This window comes from Nanorana parkeri, unplaced genomic scaffold (genome assembly GCF_000935625.1).
Source record: "Nanorana parkeri isolate BGI_ZX_2015 unplaced genomic scaffold, ASM93562v1 scaffold1080, whole genome shotgun sequence".
NCBI classification, from domain to species: Eukaryota; Metazoa; Chordata; class Amphibia; order Anura; family Dicroglossidae; genus Nanorana; species Nanorana parkeri.
In genome coordinates, this window is record NW_017307348.1 from 240,950 (window position 1) to 258,954 (window position 18,005).

Here is an 18,005-nt window from a genome sequence, read left to right on the forward strand (position 1 = left end):
TATATATATATATATAGCAATGTCATGTGTCATATATATATAGCAATGTCATGTTCAAGCTGCAAAAAAGGTTCACACTGATTTGTTCCACTGTTTAAAATTAGATCTCAGCCCTTTGTTGCTGAATATGTGTCTGATAGTTTCAATCACCTTGTGTTAGGCTCACTTCGTAGAAGTCTTCAGTACCATCAGAGAGGCGGGGGTTATTGTTTGGCAGAAATGTCCTACGGTGTGAAGGTCAAAAGTCACCGGGAATGCATGCTGAGTTACTTTCTACAACCTTCATTTGCAGGAACAATTGTGTTCTGTTTGGTCTGTCCCCTTTCGTGTATATTCTCTATCATGGGTCATGGAGGTGTGTGCCAAGAACTGGCAATTTTGTTTTGAGAACTGTCATAGGTTGTCCGTGGGGGATGGGGTGAAGACCCAGCACTTTAGTTGTGTGCATTTTGGAGGTGGTGGGTACTTGTTTTCCACTGGACTTTGCTCACCTCTGTCCAGTTAAGCGGATTGTAGAGAACAGAGCCTCATTGTTCTTGGAGGAGCAAAGCCGTCTTCAGGCCTGTGGTGCTGAATATTAAAGTAATGACCCAAATCCCACCCCCCTCAGTGCTTCTGTTCTGTCGTCCTGCCCAAAGTTTGAACCTCCTGCTGCCAGTGGCACGTCAGTGCATGCCCAGAGCAAACCGTGTTTGGAGAAGCTACGCAAGTACCCCTTCCATAGCTTTAACCACTTGAAACCGCAATAATCAGTGGTTTAACCCTCTCAGCATTCAGCACCTTAAGTTGTGCCCATGCTCATGTGCTGTCACATCTTCTGTTTCATTGTTATTGGGTTAAAGAAGGTACTATTCCCTGAGCAAGTCAGTTTATTCTTAATGCTTATCAGGAGCGGTTTTCTCTGGGCGCTATGCTGTGTATCTTCTTGCAGATTTATTAATCCCTCCCCATTGAATATATAATTTAGAGTAGCCACATGACCTCTACTCTTGCCAAACATTCACATTTGGTTTATTGCCTCTCCTCCAAGTCTGTCCTCTTCAGGCAGAAGGAGGTCAGATGTTGGCAAATACTTTTAACAATCTCTTAGATGCCCAGCAGCCACATAAACATGATCCTTAACATTTCTCAAGCAGTTTGTGTGTTCTATAAATATTCCTGGCACCAGCTTTGCCTGGCAACAATAATGTCTCTACTGGTGTGCCTTCCCAATAGCTCTATTGACTGGGAGAGTTGGTAAAGGTCTCAAGGTGTGCTTATAGGTATTCTAATTTATATATTGATCCTTCCAAAATCTGCAGGATCAGGCACTGATATTAATATACCAGTTATTTTTAATGTGCCCATTTACTTAACATGAACGTCAACCAGTTCTTGCTGCTGTTGCCCTTGAGCTGGAAGTGTATGCCACTTCCCCCACTGATATAAGAATTGATCTTCTGCTGGTCAGATCATATCCACATATCTGACTTTTCTCATCATGTCTATAGTTAAATGTAATATCCTTTGTCTTGCCTATTGGAGGTCTTCCAATGTATTTATTGTTAAGCCAAAGTAGCGTTCATTTTCTTGTCCAGCCTCTTGTGCCGGCGAGTAAAAAAAAGTGCCCTGCAATATAAGTAGCGGACAGAGCAAAACATTACCTGAGGTTTTGAAGAATAGCCAGAGTCTGGATTGTAGAGGCAGTGGCCACTATATGAGGAATGATAGAGTTTTCCCGAAAAACCCAGAAATCCCCTTCAAAGGTTTAGGATTGTTCAAACAAAAACTAAGAATCTATTACTTGGTGGTGGTATGAGACAACATTGCATTGAACGCAGAAATATAGACAGATTTAAAATGGTTTTACCTGACAAAAGATTGAAACAACCGTGCACATAAGATAGCCAGGCTTGTGCCACATCTATTTACCAATGTAACTTCCTTTGGCTGTGCTGCAGCGTTGGACCACCACACTGGGGGAACACCCGATCCAAATTCGGGCATTGTCTAATAGTGATCTTCTCCTGGCTTCAATCAGCCGGTGTTCTATCAAAACATTTTTCATTTAAACATCTAAACTGAATAAAATGGTGTTTTTCATTCTACAACGAAGTTTCACTTCTATTGCTTGAGAAGCTCCTTCTACTTGAAGTGGACCTAATGTGAATCGCTTGATTTTGGATAAAAAAAAAAGTACCTATTTATTGCCATGAATAAACACATGCTGTTTCCGAGCTTCATTTTGTGACCTAAATGGTTTGTGGTCTCTGGCTTCTAAGAGCATTTTTTAAAACAAGACAGACTTTGTCTGGTAGATTTGTAATAATAGAATTAGCAAGGCACATCCATTGTGCAGCACTACTAAGCATGAAGCAGAGCCTGCTTATGTAAATGTATAATTATAAACTATGCATAGTAACACCATTTTTAGTAGATTAACACATACCATTAAAGCTATGTTCCAGCCAAAACCTTCACTCAAAGTTTGTGCTGTCTGTGGCCCACTGTGAAGATTTCCTGTCCCTTCCTGTTTGTTAGGCAGTATAGGGCATCGTAAGAAATGTTCCCTTTGAGGCCAGTGACGGCAGTGAAACTATCTTCTTAGAAGTGGGGTAGAATGCTTTTTAAGTCAGAACTACTTTTCGTGTCCCAGTTGGAGAAATTCCTCCACACACCATTTCCATATGATGGGTGTCAAAACAGGAAGTAGGGGCCAATCTACCCAAAAGGGACACACAAAGCAAAGATTCTATTTAAAACTACAAAAAAATATTTGACTGGAGTTGGCTTTAAACTGATTTTTCATTTGTATATCTAAATAAAATTAAAGACCAGAGTTCTCTTTTTGCACTCAGGCCGATTTGATAATGGCTTACATGACCCGACTGTTGCTTTAAAAAAATTAATTTTACAAAACTACTGCACATTTATAAACCACAGAAATGTTCTTTATAAATATGTTCAGCAATTTTCCTAGCCTTTGGTCTCTGAAGCCTCTATTAAATGAAAAAGCCCAAGCACGTGACCGACTCACCTGCAATTACAAAGTCCTCTCTGCTGCATTAAAACAGAGAAAACGCCACAGGATACATTTTATGAATGGGCAAGTCATGATATTAAGCAGTACTGAGGAATAAAACGGAGGGCACACATCAATATCTGCTCTCCATTATAAATGAGCCGCTAAAGCTGGCCATACACTATGCAAATTTCATCAGGTCTTTCATGATGCGGGCAAAATTCTCAGTGGGTGCCACTGTCGGCACCCTTTCGTCCGGCATCCCTTGATCAGCTGATCGAAGGAGCTGGTTGGAAAATCTTCGAACGAGCAAAGCAAGCAGCCGCCGCTGTCAGAATACGATGGAGGCAGCGGAGTTTCCTCGGTCAACGCTAGTAAACATTAATGAAGGAATCTGTTATATTTTCTTCAATCAGCCCGCGGGTTGAACAAAGAAAATATTACAATGTATGGCCAGCTTAAGGCTCTGAAGAAGTGAATTAGAGCTGCAGCTAACGATTATTTTCAAAATCGATTAGTTATCTGATTATTACGTTCGATTAATCGTTTAATCAGATAAAAAATAAAATACATTTTAAAAAATGGCTCCAGTGATAGGACTACTAGTTTGTATTGCAATTGCAGTCCATCACAGGAGCAAGCTTGGAGCGGTGGTAAAAAAAAGTAAAAAAAAAAAGTGTGGTGTGCAATATAGTGAAATGAAAAGTGTAAAATTATACAGCAATGAATGCAGAATGGGAACGGCTATAGAGGACTACAAATATGAATCATAAGTCTTCAACAAACAGACTTTTGTGTTTTGGAAGGTCAAGTTGTCTAGTAGTTTGTACCTATTCTGTTTAGTCACTTGGTAATTTAGTGGTCCCTTTGCCGTTTGAAGAGCATTACTGAATCCTGATCTTTACAAAGCCACCCGGCTTCCTGATTGCCAGAGAGTCCAGCTCAATGTTTTGCTGTCTTGATTATGATTGGCCAGGAAAATTATGATGGGCCCTGAACAAGATCGCTGTTCGTTTCATACAAGTGATCTAATCAGATCACTTGTATAAAAACCTGTACATTTAGCTCTGCTTGCCCGAAGCAGGGCTAAATGTGCAAAAGAACGACTCGCCTGGCGCCTGAAACTGCATGTCTTGGGCGTCGGGAGATAGGAGTTCCACACCCCCTTCTGTTGGAGGTTTGCCCTCACTTCCTGTCTGGTAAACCATTATCAGCAGGACAGGAAGTGAGGGGAAATCTTTCTAAATGAGCCCCTGGATAGCAGTCCAAACTTGACAAGGGTTCTAACACTTTCCACCTATTTCATACATCTCTGGAAGACGCGCACACACACACACATCCTTGTGTTTTGTCACTTTAAACTCACTAAAAATACAGAAATGTAATTGTTGATTTTAGCAGAAATATGATGTTCCCCTAGTTTCCTCTTTGACATGACACCACAGTGAGGGAAATTCATCAAATCTGGAGCAGTTGTCCATAGCTACCAATCAGCTTCTCTCTTCAGTTAGTTCAGTTAAGTTTTAAAAACGAAAGAGAGAAGCTGACTGGTTGCCATGAGCAGCTTCACCAGTGTGGATAAATTCTCAGTATTTTCAGCTCTGAATGTCAACCCTCCATGTTGTCACCTCTGCCTAGTTTGTGTGATGCATTACAAGGAGCATGGACCTCTCCATCTCCTTCCCCTTCTCATCTCCATAACCCCTCCTTGTGCACAGGCAGAAAGTACAGGAAGAAGATTTTTGTGAGAAGGTGCAGGTTTTCTTTTTCAATTATTCGGCTGATGAGACAAAACACTTTAAAAGATACACTTAGCAGACCAAAAGGGAGCATTAAGAAGCTTGTTGTTCAGCTTTACATACATACTAGAGCTGTATGTAGTTATGTACATGTCTTTAGGGAGTGATCATTGAGATAGGCAGTCTGAATGGCCAGCAATGAACAGGTGAACAGGTCTACCATAAACATTACCCAGACAGAATTCCTGACCCTGTGTTCTCCCCTCCTGCAGACCACTTCACACACTCTTTTTTTTAGTTTTTTCTTTTTTTTTTCTCCATAAACAGCTTTCTTGGCTATAGGCCAAAAATGCCCCACTAATGAGTCCTGGGCGGATTCCAGAGTGTTTGATTCCTGTTCTGACCAGATTCTGGTCAGAAAATAGGATCCACCTTATATAGGAGCATGCATGCCAAATAGATGACGCAGTGAAAACTTTGTTAATGAATTACAATTGCCGCCTTGCCATTTTTCTAATGAATAGAAAGTTGTTCTTTTTTAGGGAACTCCAGCAAATGTACAAATTAACCCTTGCAGTGGGGCTTCTCCTGCACTGCAAGGGTTAACGGCTTGTTTTGGTCTAGGGGCTAAAATAAGGAATATACTCACCTGATCCTTAGTTGTGCAATGGTGAGCGCTCTCCCACTCTGCTCTGGCAGTGAAATGTCCCTCGGCGTCCTCACGTTTAGACATGATGACATCATGGGTCCTTAGACCTCAGGGACCCAGGGGAGAAGAGGCAGCGGGGATCAGGTCAGTATGTTTTCTTTATTTTATCCCCCAGACCAAAACGAACAGTTAACCCTTGCTGTGCGGGGGTAGCCCCACTGCAAGGGTTAATTTTTACATTTGTTAGAGTTCTTTAAAATAACACTAACTCCGGAGTTAAATCTTAAAATACATTCAAGTACCTTAAATGCGAACAAAAATGTATCTTACTTGTGTATCACTCGGCTGAAGATCCTCAAATCATCTCTGAATTGGTGCTGACACTGTCCTTCCTTCTGGAGGGGGGCTACTTTTGTTCCCCATGGTCCCTGTGTGGACGTGTGCATTAAATTAAAAAAGTTGGTGCAGCGTTGAAACATCTAAACGTTTACCTGAACCCAGCAATTTATACTTACCTTTCCTTTGCTCCCCCCATCTCCTTTACTGTGGTCGACCAATCAGACCTGGCACAGAGAAGTCCATAACCCTAGGTAAGCTGCAACTCTGGTCACAGAGGGCTTCCTAGCAGAACGGAGTGGTGGTAGACTAAAAGCAAGATAAATATGTGCATCTGTGGAGGTCTGCATTAAAGTTAATTTGTTGCTTTGCCCTGCATTGGCAGCACAAATTAACTTTAAAGGAGAACTCCGTGCAAATAAAATATTTACCCTTGTAGTGGGAAACCCCCGCACTGCAAGGGTTAAGTGCTCGCCAGAACCATGATCCAGGCTGGCCTCTACACTGGTTCCTTCAGCCTGTCTCTTCTACTCCAGCGATGGATTGCCCCTCGGCATCCTCACGTCCTATAGACTGTATTGGACGTGATGACTCAGTGGACCGGGGGAGCAAGGTTAATGGGGCTGTTCTAGCAGCCAGGCGGGATCGTGGTTCGGGCAAGTATGTTTCTGTGATTTTAGCTCGCTAGACAAAAGGAGCACTTAACCCTTGCAGTACAGGTAGCCCCACTGTAAGGGTTAATATTTTATTTGCACAGAGTTCTTCTTTAAGATAACAAGTAACTTAAACAAGTGTTGGTTTCACAGGGAAGTGTATCGGGGATAATGTTACAATTATCAGGGACTGCTTTTTGTACAATTATTTATATAGATACTAGCATTGCACAGTTCTTGTATAAATATCAAATCTTTTTTGTGATGAATGCAAGTCATTTGTAGCTAAAGTGTTTTGGTTTGGTGTGATTTACTTCTGCTCTAGTTCTATAAGGCTAGATTTATGTTCCCTGGCCTACTATATAATGAGATCTGAATTTCTGTTATTAGTACTAATTCTCCCCTAAACCTTCTCAGTGCGGCCCACATTTGAAGAAGGAGGTGCTGCACCCGCTGTGAGAAAGCACGAGTTTGTCCGCTTTGAAAGTGGGAACTGGCGCAGCTTGCGGGAAGAATTAAATGGTGAGGAAGAAGAAGGTGGTGGAGTTTGGAGGACGGCAGCACCCAGAAGAGAAGGAGAGCGATGGCGCTCTCATAGTCCTGGTGAGTAGAGAATGCTGCAGAAACAACCAAGCTGTGAGAAATGTATACGGCCATATGAGCACCTGTCTCAACACAGCATTGGCGCAGTCTATTATTGATGTGCGGTGAGGTCAAGTGTCAGTGACCATGAAATTAGCTGCTTATGCTTTAAAAGAACATGCTGATATAGCTCTCGGCAAAGCTTGTAAAGTGAGGAATGTGTTCGACATTGACACACAAGAGGAAAACCACAAAGTTCACTTTATTTTCCTGCTAATGTAGAAATAACGGTGCATTGCAGAGCCATAGCTGTGTCTGGATTTTTTTTTCAGTGTTTCTTACAATGAGAGAAATTTGTAAGACAGTAGCTGAGGGAAATGGCAAATACAGTAGCTTGGACAGAAGTGTTTGGGGGAGTTGACATTCCCTAAACATTGATTGTGCACTGCTGTAGAACTTTGTTTCCCAATAACTGTATGTAGGGAACAACAGAGAAAATCTGACCTAAAATCAGATAGTCTATGAAGACTCAGGTCCCAACGAACATGCAGTGCGCTTCGGGAGAGAGAGAGCCTGCTCCCGTAAATGCTCCGGTCTGAGTTTATTTAGTAAGGCAGTTTATATAACAATGACCTTGCAGCATTCAGACCGTGAATAGTCATGACTGGTATGTCTACTGCATATTGCTATTTACATAGGGTAGGCCTAGTAAGTCAAGTATACACGCTTCTATTTTCTTCGTTCAACCTGCTGGCTGAATGAAGAAAATATAACATTCCTCCATCCACGCCGATCAGCGTGGATAGACGACTCCCCCACTGAGCATTGTATTTTGACAGCAACTCCCGACCTCTGTCAGAATACTTGATTGGCTGCAAGCACCTTTGACCAAAGATCATCAGTAGAGGTGCACCAAAATTAAAATTTCAAAACTGAAACTAAAAAAGTCAGACCGAAAATGTTAGAAGATTGAGGACACCGAGTCCTCAATCTCTATTTCTGCAGCCCCTGTTATAAATGAACAGGAATCCTCCGAGTGTTCCTGTTCATTCATAACATGAGAACATTGTGTGTTTACTAGATCCACAATCATGAATGAGCAGGAGGTGATGTAGATCACTTCCCATTCATTCCTAATTGAGGATATAGTAAACACACAATGTCCTCAATTATTTACAAACAAACACTCAGCCATCACTGACTGCTTGTTCCCGCTCTCCTTCCTGACGCACTCTCATAGGAGGCTGAGCGAGCAGAGCCCAGCCTCCTGTGACAGTGCTGGCCATCTCCGCCCACACCGCTCTCCCCTGATCCGTGACAGGAGGCTGAGCAGTGTGGGAGGAGAGACGCCGGCCGCTCACAGTGCTCTCCCGCAGCGCTCGGCCGCCTGTGACTGTTTCTCTCCTCCAAGCTGGGACACAGAGCAGCGCCCAGCGGGAAGGAGAGCAAGAATAGATGCACCACTATATCGGCCAGAAAATGGTATTTCGGCATTATGCCAAAAGTGCCATTATCGGCCGATATGTTTCAGCGGCCGATATATCGGTGCAGCCCTAATTAACAGACATGTTCCTTCGGCAAAAGTTAATCTAATCAATTTCCGCTGATGTAATAGAGTCACCAACACAGCGAATGCCCGCCAATTCCTGCTGAATCGGCTGAAGTTCACTCATTGTGTACAGCAGTGGTGTATTTTGGTTTTGTGCTGCCCTAGGCAAGACTAAACTCCGGCACCCCCTCAATCTAAATTTGCCCCACCCCATCCTGTTTATTACATTTTGTGCAACCTGTCAGTCACTGGATACAGCGCACACGGGGTCTCAGGAGAGCTGTGCATGGTCTGAGGTTGGCTGTATGGGGTCTCAGGAGAGCTGTGCAGGGTTTATGGTGAGCTGTGCAGGGTCTCAGGAGGACTTTTCCTGCATACATGTGCTGCTTTTCTTACCTGCAGCTCGAAGTGCCATCAGTACCAACAGAATACACTGCAGTCCCCAGCCTGCTTCTGGGACATCCTGCCATAAGATCACATGCTATGGCCAGCCCCGAGCCACCCGCTGCTTCACCCCACCTCCTGCACAAAGCCAGCCGGACCGCAACTCATAGGGCCCTCCCCTCCACCGGGCAGCTCTCTAATTAGGCAGCCGCTCTTAGGAACTTGCGGCCGCCTAGTTTGTCACATTAGGCAGCCGCCTGATTCTGTTCCACCCAGCCTCGGCCCACTGGGCAAATGCCCATTATGCCCAAGTCCAGCCCTGTCCGCCTCATTGGTTTGGGGCATCGTTTTCTGCTGCTCCCCTGGAAAGCGCCACCCTAGGCAAATGCCTAGTTTGCCTTGCGGTAGATACACTCCTGTGTGTACCCTGGCCCATTCACACCAGGTGCAGTCTGTCGCGTTTTTGAGCTGCATCAAAAACGCAGCACAATGATTTCCAATGGGATTCTGTTGTTCTGTTCACACCAGACTAGTCCTTTCCGATGCAGCCAGAAAAAGTACTGCTTGCACTATTTTAGCTGCGACGGAATGCATCAAAACACATCAAAAACGCAACTAAAAAATAAAAACCCACAGATTTAGTAATGTCATCTTCTGGGGACTTCCTGTGAGTTGGTAGAGGAGATTAGGAATGGAACAGCTCTGGAAACATGGCAGACATGGATGCTAATCTAATAAACAAATATCTCTGACCGTCAGCAAGGGGTGCACCCAATAACGACGTTATTATTATTATTATTATAATATTATAATAACCTCCTACGTTGGGTGAGAATGGCTATAGCCAACACTAACACCACGCCTTCAAACAAAGGAAGCATGTCTGAGCTAGAAAATGAAGGAGGAAAGTGCTGTGGCCGGAAGAAGGAAGTGACATATGGTCTGATTTGCATTTTGAGAAAAAAAAACTGCATCAAAAACGCGGCAAAGCGCAATGCAATGGCTAAAACGCATGCATTTTCAATGCAGTTTTGGTGTGCATGAGGCCTAAAGGTTTGCTTATTCTGCTTATTGCCTGTAGGCATTTTGAAGGTACTGGTTACATTAATTTGCTTATACTGAATGATTTGTAGGTTCTTTGACGGTTACATATTCCAAAACAATTTAGTATCACTGACAGTTGTGTTTTGTGAAACTGTAGAAGAAAAAAAAGAGAGAGATGGAAGCTGTTGTCAGCCTCATTTTGCTAGTTAACCAGCTCTCTTTGTCTTCAGTATTTGAGTAACTGATTTAGAACAAGCAATGCAGCACGTGAGTGTCAGGGTTCATCTCTATACTTGCTTTGGGTCATTGACTCTGAAAGTGTTTAAGACAAAGAATCAGCATGACAGCCAGGCACCTAGCATTTTCAGTGAAAATGCGGGCTAGATCAGTAAAGATTAGATTGGATTGCTCTAGCTCCGACTCTGCAGAAGGTGTGTCAGAGCTCTGCGGAGAGGCTACTGCTTCTACCCAGAGCAAAGGCCCTTCTAGTCTAGGCTGTAGCTGCCTTCTGAAAGAACTGGAAGACATTTTCTTTTAATGCACTTGGAATGTATTTAGCAGATTTAAACTGAAAGTTTGATTGGACTTTAGAAGTAACTTTTCAGTATTAAGGTTTTACATGATTTTACTTTAGAATTAAGTGAGGAAGGATTAGAAACTCTGTCATTTTGTTATCGGTTATTACCTGGATCTCCATTAGAGAAACTTCCCCTCATTTCATCTCCTGCTGATGACTGTCATTATAACAAAAGGAAAGAGGGATTCACCCATTCACCTTCAGCAATATAAATCTGAGAACCCTATACTACTAAATGTGCGGTGCTCTTTGGCCCCCTTTGAAGAGATCCCCCTTCACTGTATATCCCAGAGGAAAAACCTGCCAACAGGGACAAAGGCGGCTATGAATTGTGCTATTAGATCTCCATACTCTACACACAGTCTTCACAAACATAAACACATTTGAATGCTGCTAGCAACATTTGTCTATGACGTACCAGACACGTGTAGTAAAATCTTCCAGAATGGGGCAAAATATTGGTGCCATATAGTCAGAAAAATAGTTTTCAGAAAGAGAGTTGTATAACATGCACCCTGAGCATTCATTACAGGTACTTACCCAATATAGGTCTTTTGGTTATAAGGGACAAAATATTGACCATTGTATATTCGGATTGAATCAGCTCTCAGAAGATGGTCTCAGGCTGGATTTTCTGCTGCAATCAGAAACGTGGCTAATGAGGTCATTTGCGGGTTCAGAAATTCAGTCTCAATTTGGATAGCTCTAATCGCATAGAGGCTGCTTTTGTCGAAGAGGCCAGCTTATCGCCTTCATGCCAGAGCAGTCATTTCAGTAGATATGAGGGGTTTTGATGAAGGTCTTTTTTTATTAATGCTTAGGGCAATACTACTCTTGTGATAAGACCGAGAATGGACAGTTACAAAATATTACAACAGAACTCCAATTGAAAACTGAATTTAACCATTGTTTAAAATAAAAACAATATTGTAGTCACATTGTATACTGATGGCGAGGTGAATGGGTTACTGATGGGCGATTTTCTGGTCAGGTCAGTTTATTTATCAATCCCCTAGTGTAAGCATTGGATAGTGCTTTATTGTTGGATGTGCATGATGGTCAGTTGGTCATACGCCTGGTGTCTGGGTACAAAAGAAGACACAGTGATAAAGGACAATGTCTTGTTTGTGTGGTAAAAGGTATTTTGAGTGTGTATGTGGCTTCTGTCTGGACATGCGAGCGTTTCTGTGGTGAAGTGTGTGATATTAGGAATGCATTTTTAGCCAGGAGTCATGCACATGGTTGAGCATTAAGAAACAGCCCTGATCCTTCATAAAAATAAGCATTTATTTAGTCCGCATCTCCTTCCTGACTGCATAGATTTTTTGGTTTAAAGATGAACCGAACTCTTAGTCAGGGAATCCAAACATGTTTTTAATATATCTCCATTGCACACCATAACGGTATGCCCCTTTTTAAAGTCGGTGCTGAAAGGATTGATGTATGGTGCCTCAGCAATGCATACGGAAAATTTGTCGTTGGCACATCTATTTCTTCAGAAATCCATCTTCATTGACGTTCTTGCAGCATACCAGAAGGAATGGCAATGTTTTTGAACCACGCAGACAAAGGGTCCGAAACAGGGTCACATTGCAACACCCACCTCCCTCCCACCCCCCCACTGAATCGTGAATCTCATCGCAGGTTCATGGTGTTTTGAATTTCACGCGGCTGTGCGTGGTTCTGACCACATAGCCACGTCATCTATTGACAGATCCTTTGACACAGTGAAGGAATAGATGGAAACTGTCCCGTCAAGTAGAATGATATAGGTCTCCTTGCAGTGTGTGTCTGCCTTTGGTTTCTTTCCAAAAGCATTCAAAATAGGCCCTCATTTCTGGGCAGAAAAAAAGTTTTTATTGGCACAGTAGTGCATATACCTTTCTAGCAAAGCCACTGCTGTCCCCTTTTCATGTAATCCACCATCTTAGTTACCTCTATAAACCATTGATTACAAAGTTCCTTTGTGCTTGTGAGAGCAGGTCAACACGCCTGTCAAATCTGCCGTGTCTACTGTCACCACCTTGACATGCGTCACTTTCGGATTTCTCACCCCCTGAGGAATTGTTAAGCCCTGCTTTTCCATTCAAGTTCCTTTGTGGCATGGCCATTCCTCTAGCTACACCCTTGACTGTGAGCATGTTACAATGACTATTAAAGGGTCAGTAACCCCCCAGCCCTCTAAATAAAGTGAAACCTCCCTAATTCTTATAATGTCCATACCCTTAAAAAATGTACCTGTTGGTCCTAGCAATCATTCACAGTTCTTTGTTCTAGGTGATGAAGATCTGTGTGCTCATATTGCCTAGGCAGCCCACCACACTGAGCCATGCACGCCAGCACACATATTGGTACTCTTTCTGCATTGTAGTGTGCTGCCTAGAGAGAAAAAATGGCGCAGGCACATATTTTTTGTGTGTTGAGGTGACCTGCTAGCCCATTCTTTAGAACAAAAAAAAGTTTTTCAAGACAAAATAACAGTACAGTAACACATGGATAGCAGATCCCATCTGAGGTATCCCACAAAGACGCACAAATTCCAGGTAAATCAAGTTCAGGAGGTTGAGAATACACACAAAAGTAACCCTCAACAGACCTCCCATAATCCTGTGTCGTCAAGATAACACGATCTGAGACTCTAGAGATGAACACTTCAGTGATATTGAGGTGAATAAACTGCCTTCAAAATGAATGGCCTGCCTTAACACAGTGTGCCTCCGCTCATAAACGCATGTGTGTTAGTGCAACACATAGGGGCTTCCACTCAGCGTAAGCTGACCAAATGCCGTTTATGGAGCATTACCATCGCTAGATGGCACCAAGGAGCATCAGCACCATCTAGTGGCTGTAATGCTGAGCAAACGGCATTAATGTTTATACATGTGCCCCATATTGTGAATGGGCCTTAGGCCCTTGGTATGGGTAACATAATGCAGCACATTTCAGTTACTGTATAAAGGATGTTTCAAAGGTCACCAGTCGCACTTTAATGCATTGCTGGTCAACGTTTAGTTGGGATCCTGTGTGATATTGCTGTGGGAACTGAAGTTTCTGTTTTGTGATTGGAAGTGTTTTTCTGGGGAGAGGGTCAGTGCAGATCTTGGCTAATATTTATTGTGGTTTTTTTTATCTTCTCTTTTTATAAAGTCTAAGCAAATATAAGATAATCTCATGTGTTCACAATGTTGCCACCCTCAGAGCTATTTATGTGGAGAGAATTGCAAGGCTGACTATGATGGTCTGGTGTCTTTTATTTTTGCTCAGGCACATACATCTATGTAAATATTTGTAATGGTTGCAGCTTTGATTGCCATTGGATTATATATGCTGCCATACACACTGCAGGAATTCTAGTTATGTATAAGCACTTTGACAGGCAGAGATTTGGCTTGTTTGGCTCAGAGTCTAAAGATGACTAACTTGAGCTTTCCCACCACATTTATAAAATGATGGTGTGCTGGGATTTGAGTGTTCACAAAGACCTGCTTTTAAAAGTAACGTTTCAGGGCAAAAATTTTAAGGTGCCAACTTATTTTCAATGTGCGGATGCCCAGAGCCGTCATTCTGACTCACTAACCAGAAATGTGTTTCTTCACAGAAGAATAGAATAGGCTGCAGAATATAGATAACAACCTCATAGCATATACCTTACAAATCAGTCAGCAGCTATTCTGACAGGCTCCCAATAAAGAGAACAATAAAATAACTAGAAAGCTACATAATGCTTTCTTAGGTTGCCCATTCAGCAACCGAACCGAATCGGTCGTGAACCGAATCAAACTGTGATCAGACCGCGATCTCGACCGCAAGCCACGACCATGTGTCAGAGCAGGGAAGATGGCTGCGTTTTTGTTCGTCACCTGATTTCAGTGGCAAAATTTTGCAAAACTTCCTGTCCACAACCAAATTGCCCGCTCACCGTACCGCCCAAATCCACGATTGGCACAGGGATGCGGGGAGAAGAAGTAGGGAGGAGTAGGTGTGGGCAGATGACAGCCGCCGACAGACAGGCCCGATCTCAGAAACAAGTTGCTGGAAGACTGCTCAGGTAAGCCTGCACTTTCCCCACATGGTGCTAAATTGTGCTGTATAATGTACTATTGCTGAGTTTTGGCGTCCTTTATAGCAGGTGCCATTCTGCATTGATTGCTGTATAATTTTACCCTTTTCATTTCACTATATTGTACACCACCCTTTTTTTTTTTTTTTCTTTTTTACTTCCACCGCTCCAAGCTTGCTCCTGTGATGGACTGCAATCTCAATACAAACCAGTAGTCCCATCACTGGAGCCATTTTTTATAATCTATTTTATTTTTTTAACCGATTAATCGAACTTAATAATCGGCTAACTAATCGATTTTAAAAATAATCGTTAGCTGCAGCTCTAGTGTGTCGGCAGTTTTTTGTTTGGACAGTTTACTTCCACTTTGATGCTCGTCTTTCTGGGCACTTAATTCCAGTGTCACATGTTGATCGTCTTTCACATTTTAGACAAATGAGCATTGACACAGTGGCATAAAAAGCTGTGTTTTTTTTTTTTTTCCTACGTAGATCACATTGGGATAAACTGCTGAGGACTAAAAATTCTGCTTTTGTTGCTGATAGCAACCAAATTGTAGTTTCGCATTGAAAGGAAATTACTTTATGCACCTTGGTCACAAATTCCTCAAGCTCATAGGCAACTCGCCATAGAATAATCTTTCCTTTTAGGCAGGACTAGTAAAAGTGTGCCAGTTTGTCGAATGGTCTGAGCACGGAAGGGCACATCACTGCAGTGGCGTAAAGCACGTTGGCATTGTAGTAGTGAGTGCGGAGGTATGCGGTGGCAGCAAGCACACAATCAGGCATTGGTGCAGTGGCGAGTAAAAGGGCTCTTGTGAAAGATGATGGGGTTCAGGAACAATGGTAAGAGTGGGGGTTGTTCTATTACCTGACAAGGTTTTGTGTAACTGCACTGAATGGATATCATTATGTTACTGTTTCTTCTAGAAAGCGAAATCCGTGCCAAAGGTCCTGTTCTCTGTGTCTGTGTTCTGCGGGTCTAAGGGATTTCTGCTCTTGGCATTCCAATCTGTATACTTGCAGGAGGTAGTGCTATTCTACAGTGTGGTGGGGATTTGCAGTACTTTAACTATTATTCCAGATGGCAAAGATTAACGTGCCTAAAAATTGCATGTTTGTTTGAATAGGTTAACAATTTAAAGTAACCGGTAACATGTTGGTAAAAAGAAAAGTAAGCATCCTTGCGTATCACATCTTACCACTGGTGTGCCTGCCCACTTCTCTGATGCATCACAACTGCCCCTTGAAAAAAATTTCTGGGTATGGTGCAAGCATGCACACCTCCTTTCTTCACCCCACAATGCCGTGTTTGTCGTAACCTGTTCGTGCATGAACACTGAACATGGGTGGAGCATACACAGTCCTATGGAAATGTAAAGGGAGGTTAATCCAAAGCAAGAAACAGTATATAAAACAGTGCCAACGGCTTAAGTCCAGAAAAGGAGACAATCTGCAGTGATCGTAGTATAGAACGCTTACGAGGCTTAATCCACCCTTATGTTACGCACCATTTATTTTATGCTGTACCATTTTATGTCATGTTTATGATAATTTTGTTTATTAATATTGTGGTTATTTTAGCTCCTGTTTATTTAAAATTGCACAGCGGAGCGGAATCAGTGACTTGCCTTGTCTGATACTTGGCAAGTACAGGCGGGTGTACAAAGCCCAAGTAGCATCTGGCCTAGTCCCATTTTTGCCCCTCCAGACAGAAATAGGAAGACAATAGGAAATAAAAAAGCTGCTCACTGATAGTTAGAGAGGGATGCTAATGACTGCTCCTCTCGGGGTGTAAGAAGTGAAATCCTGTGGTAGGGAGGAAGCTAGTAAAATTGACACAGGCTCGTGATAGTCCAAACGAAACTGACTGCTGAGCAAACGGTTGTGACTAGATTCTTAGAGAGGGGCCAGTATGGACAGTTCAAAGGCGGCAAGTGAGTTGTCACTGTGTAGGGGTACATGAAGTTGGCCAATTGAGAGGTCAGTTACCTTGCATTTAGTCCATCCGAGCAGTGATCTTGCAAAACATGGGTGTTTTTTTTTTTATTATTTAAACAAAGTTTATTTAAAATTTTTCACATCAACACAAAGATAAATCTCTGCGGTCCAATAGTCATACGTACAAAGGAGGGATACAAAAAAAGAGGACATTAAGCTATTAGATAGCTATGGACCTAAGAGCTTCAGCATATAGCATCAAAACTGGTCACAGACCCAGATAGTACAATAATCAAGTAAAGAAGAGTGCCGGCTGGTTACTCCACCTCTAGCCCCACCAAGGTTTTTGACAACTTCGCTTTCAGATACCATTCTGTATATTGGAACGGTTTTACAATAGATATTACTTCAGCGGTAGAGAAGGATTTGACCAGAAAACAGTCATCTGCGGAAAAAGTTTTAGTACAAGTATCCTTGTGAAGTTCAGCATCCAGTTTTTCCCTACGGAGTAGAAGTTGTAGATCCCTAGTGACTTAATGGACTGCCTCATGATGCATCTCCTCGCTGTGAGAAGGCAGATATGCATCCAGTCCATCCCCTTGTATGAGTGTTGACCCCATCCATCCTTTGACGCAGAGAAGTATGCAAACAAATAGAGAATAGGATCAATCGGTGGCGCCCAGGTAAGAACATGTTCCATGTAGGAGTGTACTTGCTCCCAGAAACCGGCTACCGAAGGGCAGGACCGCAGACAATGTGTCAAAGTAGGACGCTGTAGAGAGCACTTCAGGCAACTTGAAATTTTCGGTCGTGGAGAAGAAGTCCCAGACAGCAAAAAGTAGGGGACATAGGCCCTATGCATAATTTTAAACTCGGCCTCCCTCCAGATCTCGTTAACATGGGTGTTTTTATTGCTCTTGGTATGACAAAGGTTCGGTAAAGACCTGGAACATAGTTTAGTTTATTTCTGGCCTTCTCTTTAGTACTTGTTATATACCCCCTCATCTTTACCTTATTTTATGTGACATTGATGTGCAGGACTGGTATAGTTACCATAAAGACCAGGAGGACATCACTTACCACCACACCAGCAATAATATCTATGGGAACATTGGAAGCTCACCTGTAGAGTAGCTAAGGCAGAGTCTCGAAGAAGTGTAAGTTTAATGCTGTCAAGCAGGAGTCTCCAACCCCCAGGCCATGGACCAGGCCGCAGCCGCCAGCCATCTCCTTGGATTGCCTCGTTATGCCCGATGGCAATCCAGGCCGGCTACAATTAGGCAGAGGCAGCCCTCGAATCAGGCATATTAGGAGGCTGTTTGCTGGGGCCGCTCGGGGCCCTAGTTGGGAGTGACCGGCCGCCTGGGTAGAGAGCAAGAAACTCCAGACCCCTGGTGAGAGCACTGATTCTGCATTATGATGAGTTGCACAATTATTTCACAATAAATGCACTTTAGTCATGCCAAACCATCCCCAACCATATAAAACCCC

General features: G+C 42.9%; 1 protein-coding gene across 6 annotated transcripts in view; it reads left to right on the forward strand.

Annotated features, from left to right (window-relative positions):
* GIGYF2 (GRB10 interacting GYF protein 2) overlaps window positions 1–18,005 on the forward strand; it is a 105,813-nt gene that overhangs the window by 40,893 nt on the left and 46,915 nt on the right. For 5 of the 6 annotated variants that reach the window (XR_001941790.1, XM_018567659.1, XM_018567658.1 and 2 more), the window contains one exon: window positions 6,796–6,981. The exons of the other annotated variant lie outside the window; for it this stretch is intronic. Coding sequence is in view for 4 of the 5 variants with exons in the window: in XM_018567659.1 (XP_018423161.1) it covers window positions 6,796–6,981 (186 nt within the window). In the remaining variant the exon portion in view is untranslated. The remainder of the gene's footprint in view (window positions 1–6,795; window positions 6,982–18,005) is intronic. 6 annotated transcript variants of the gene reach the window in all.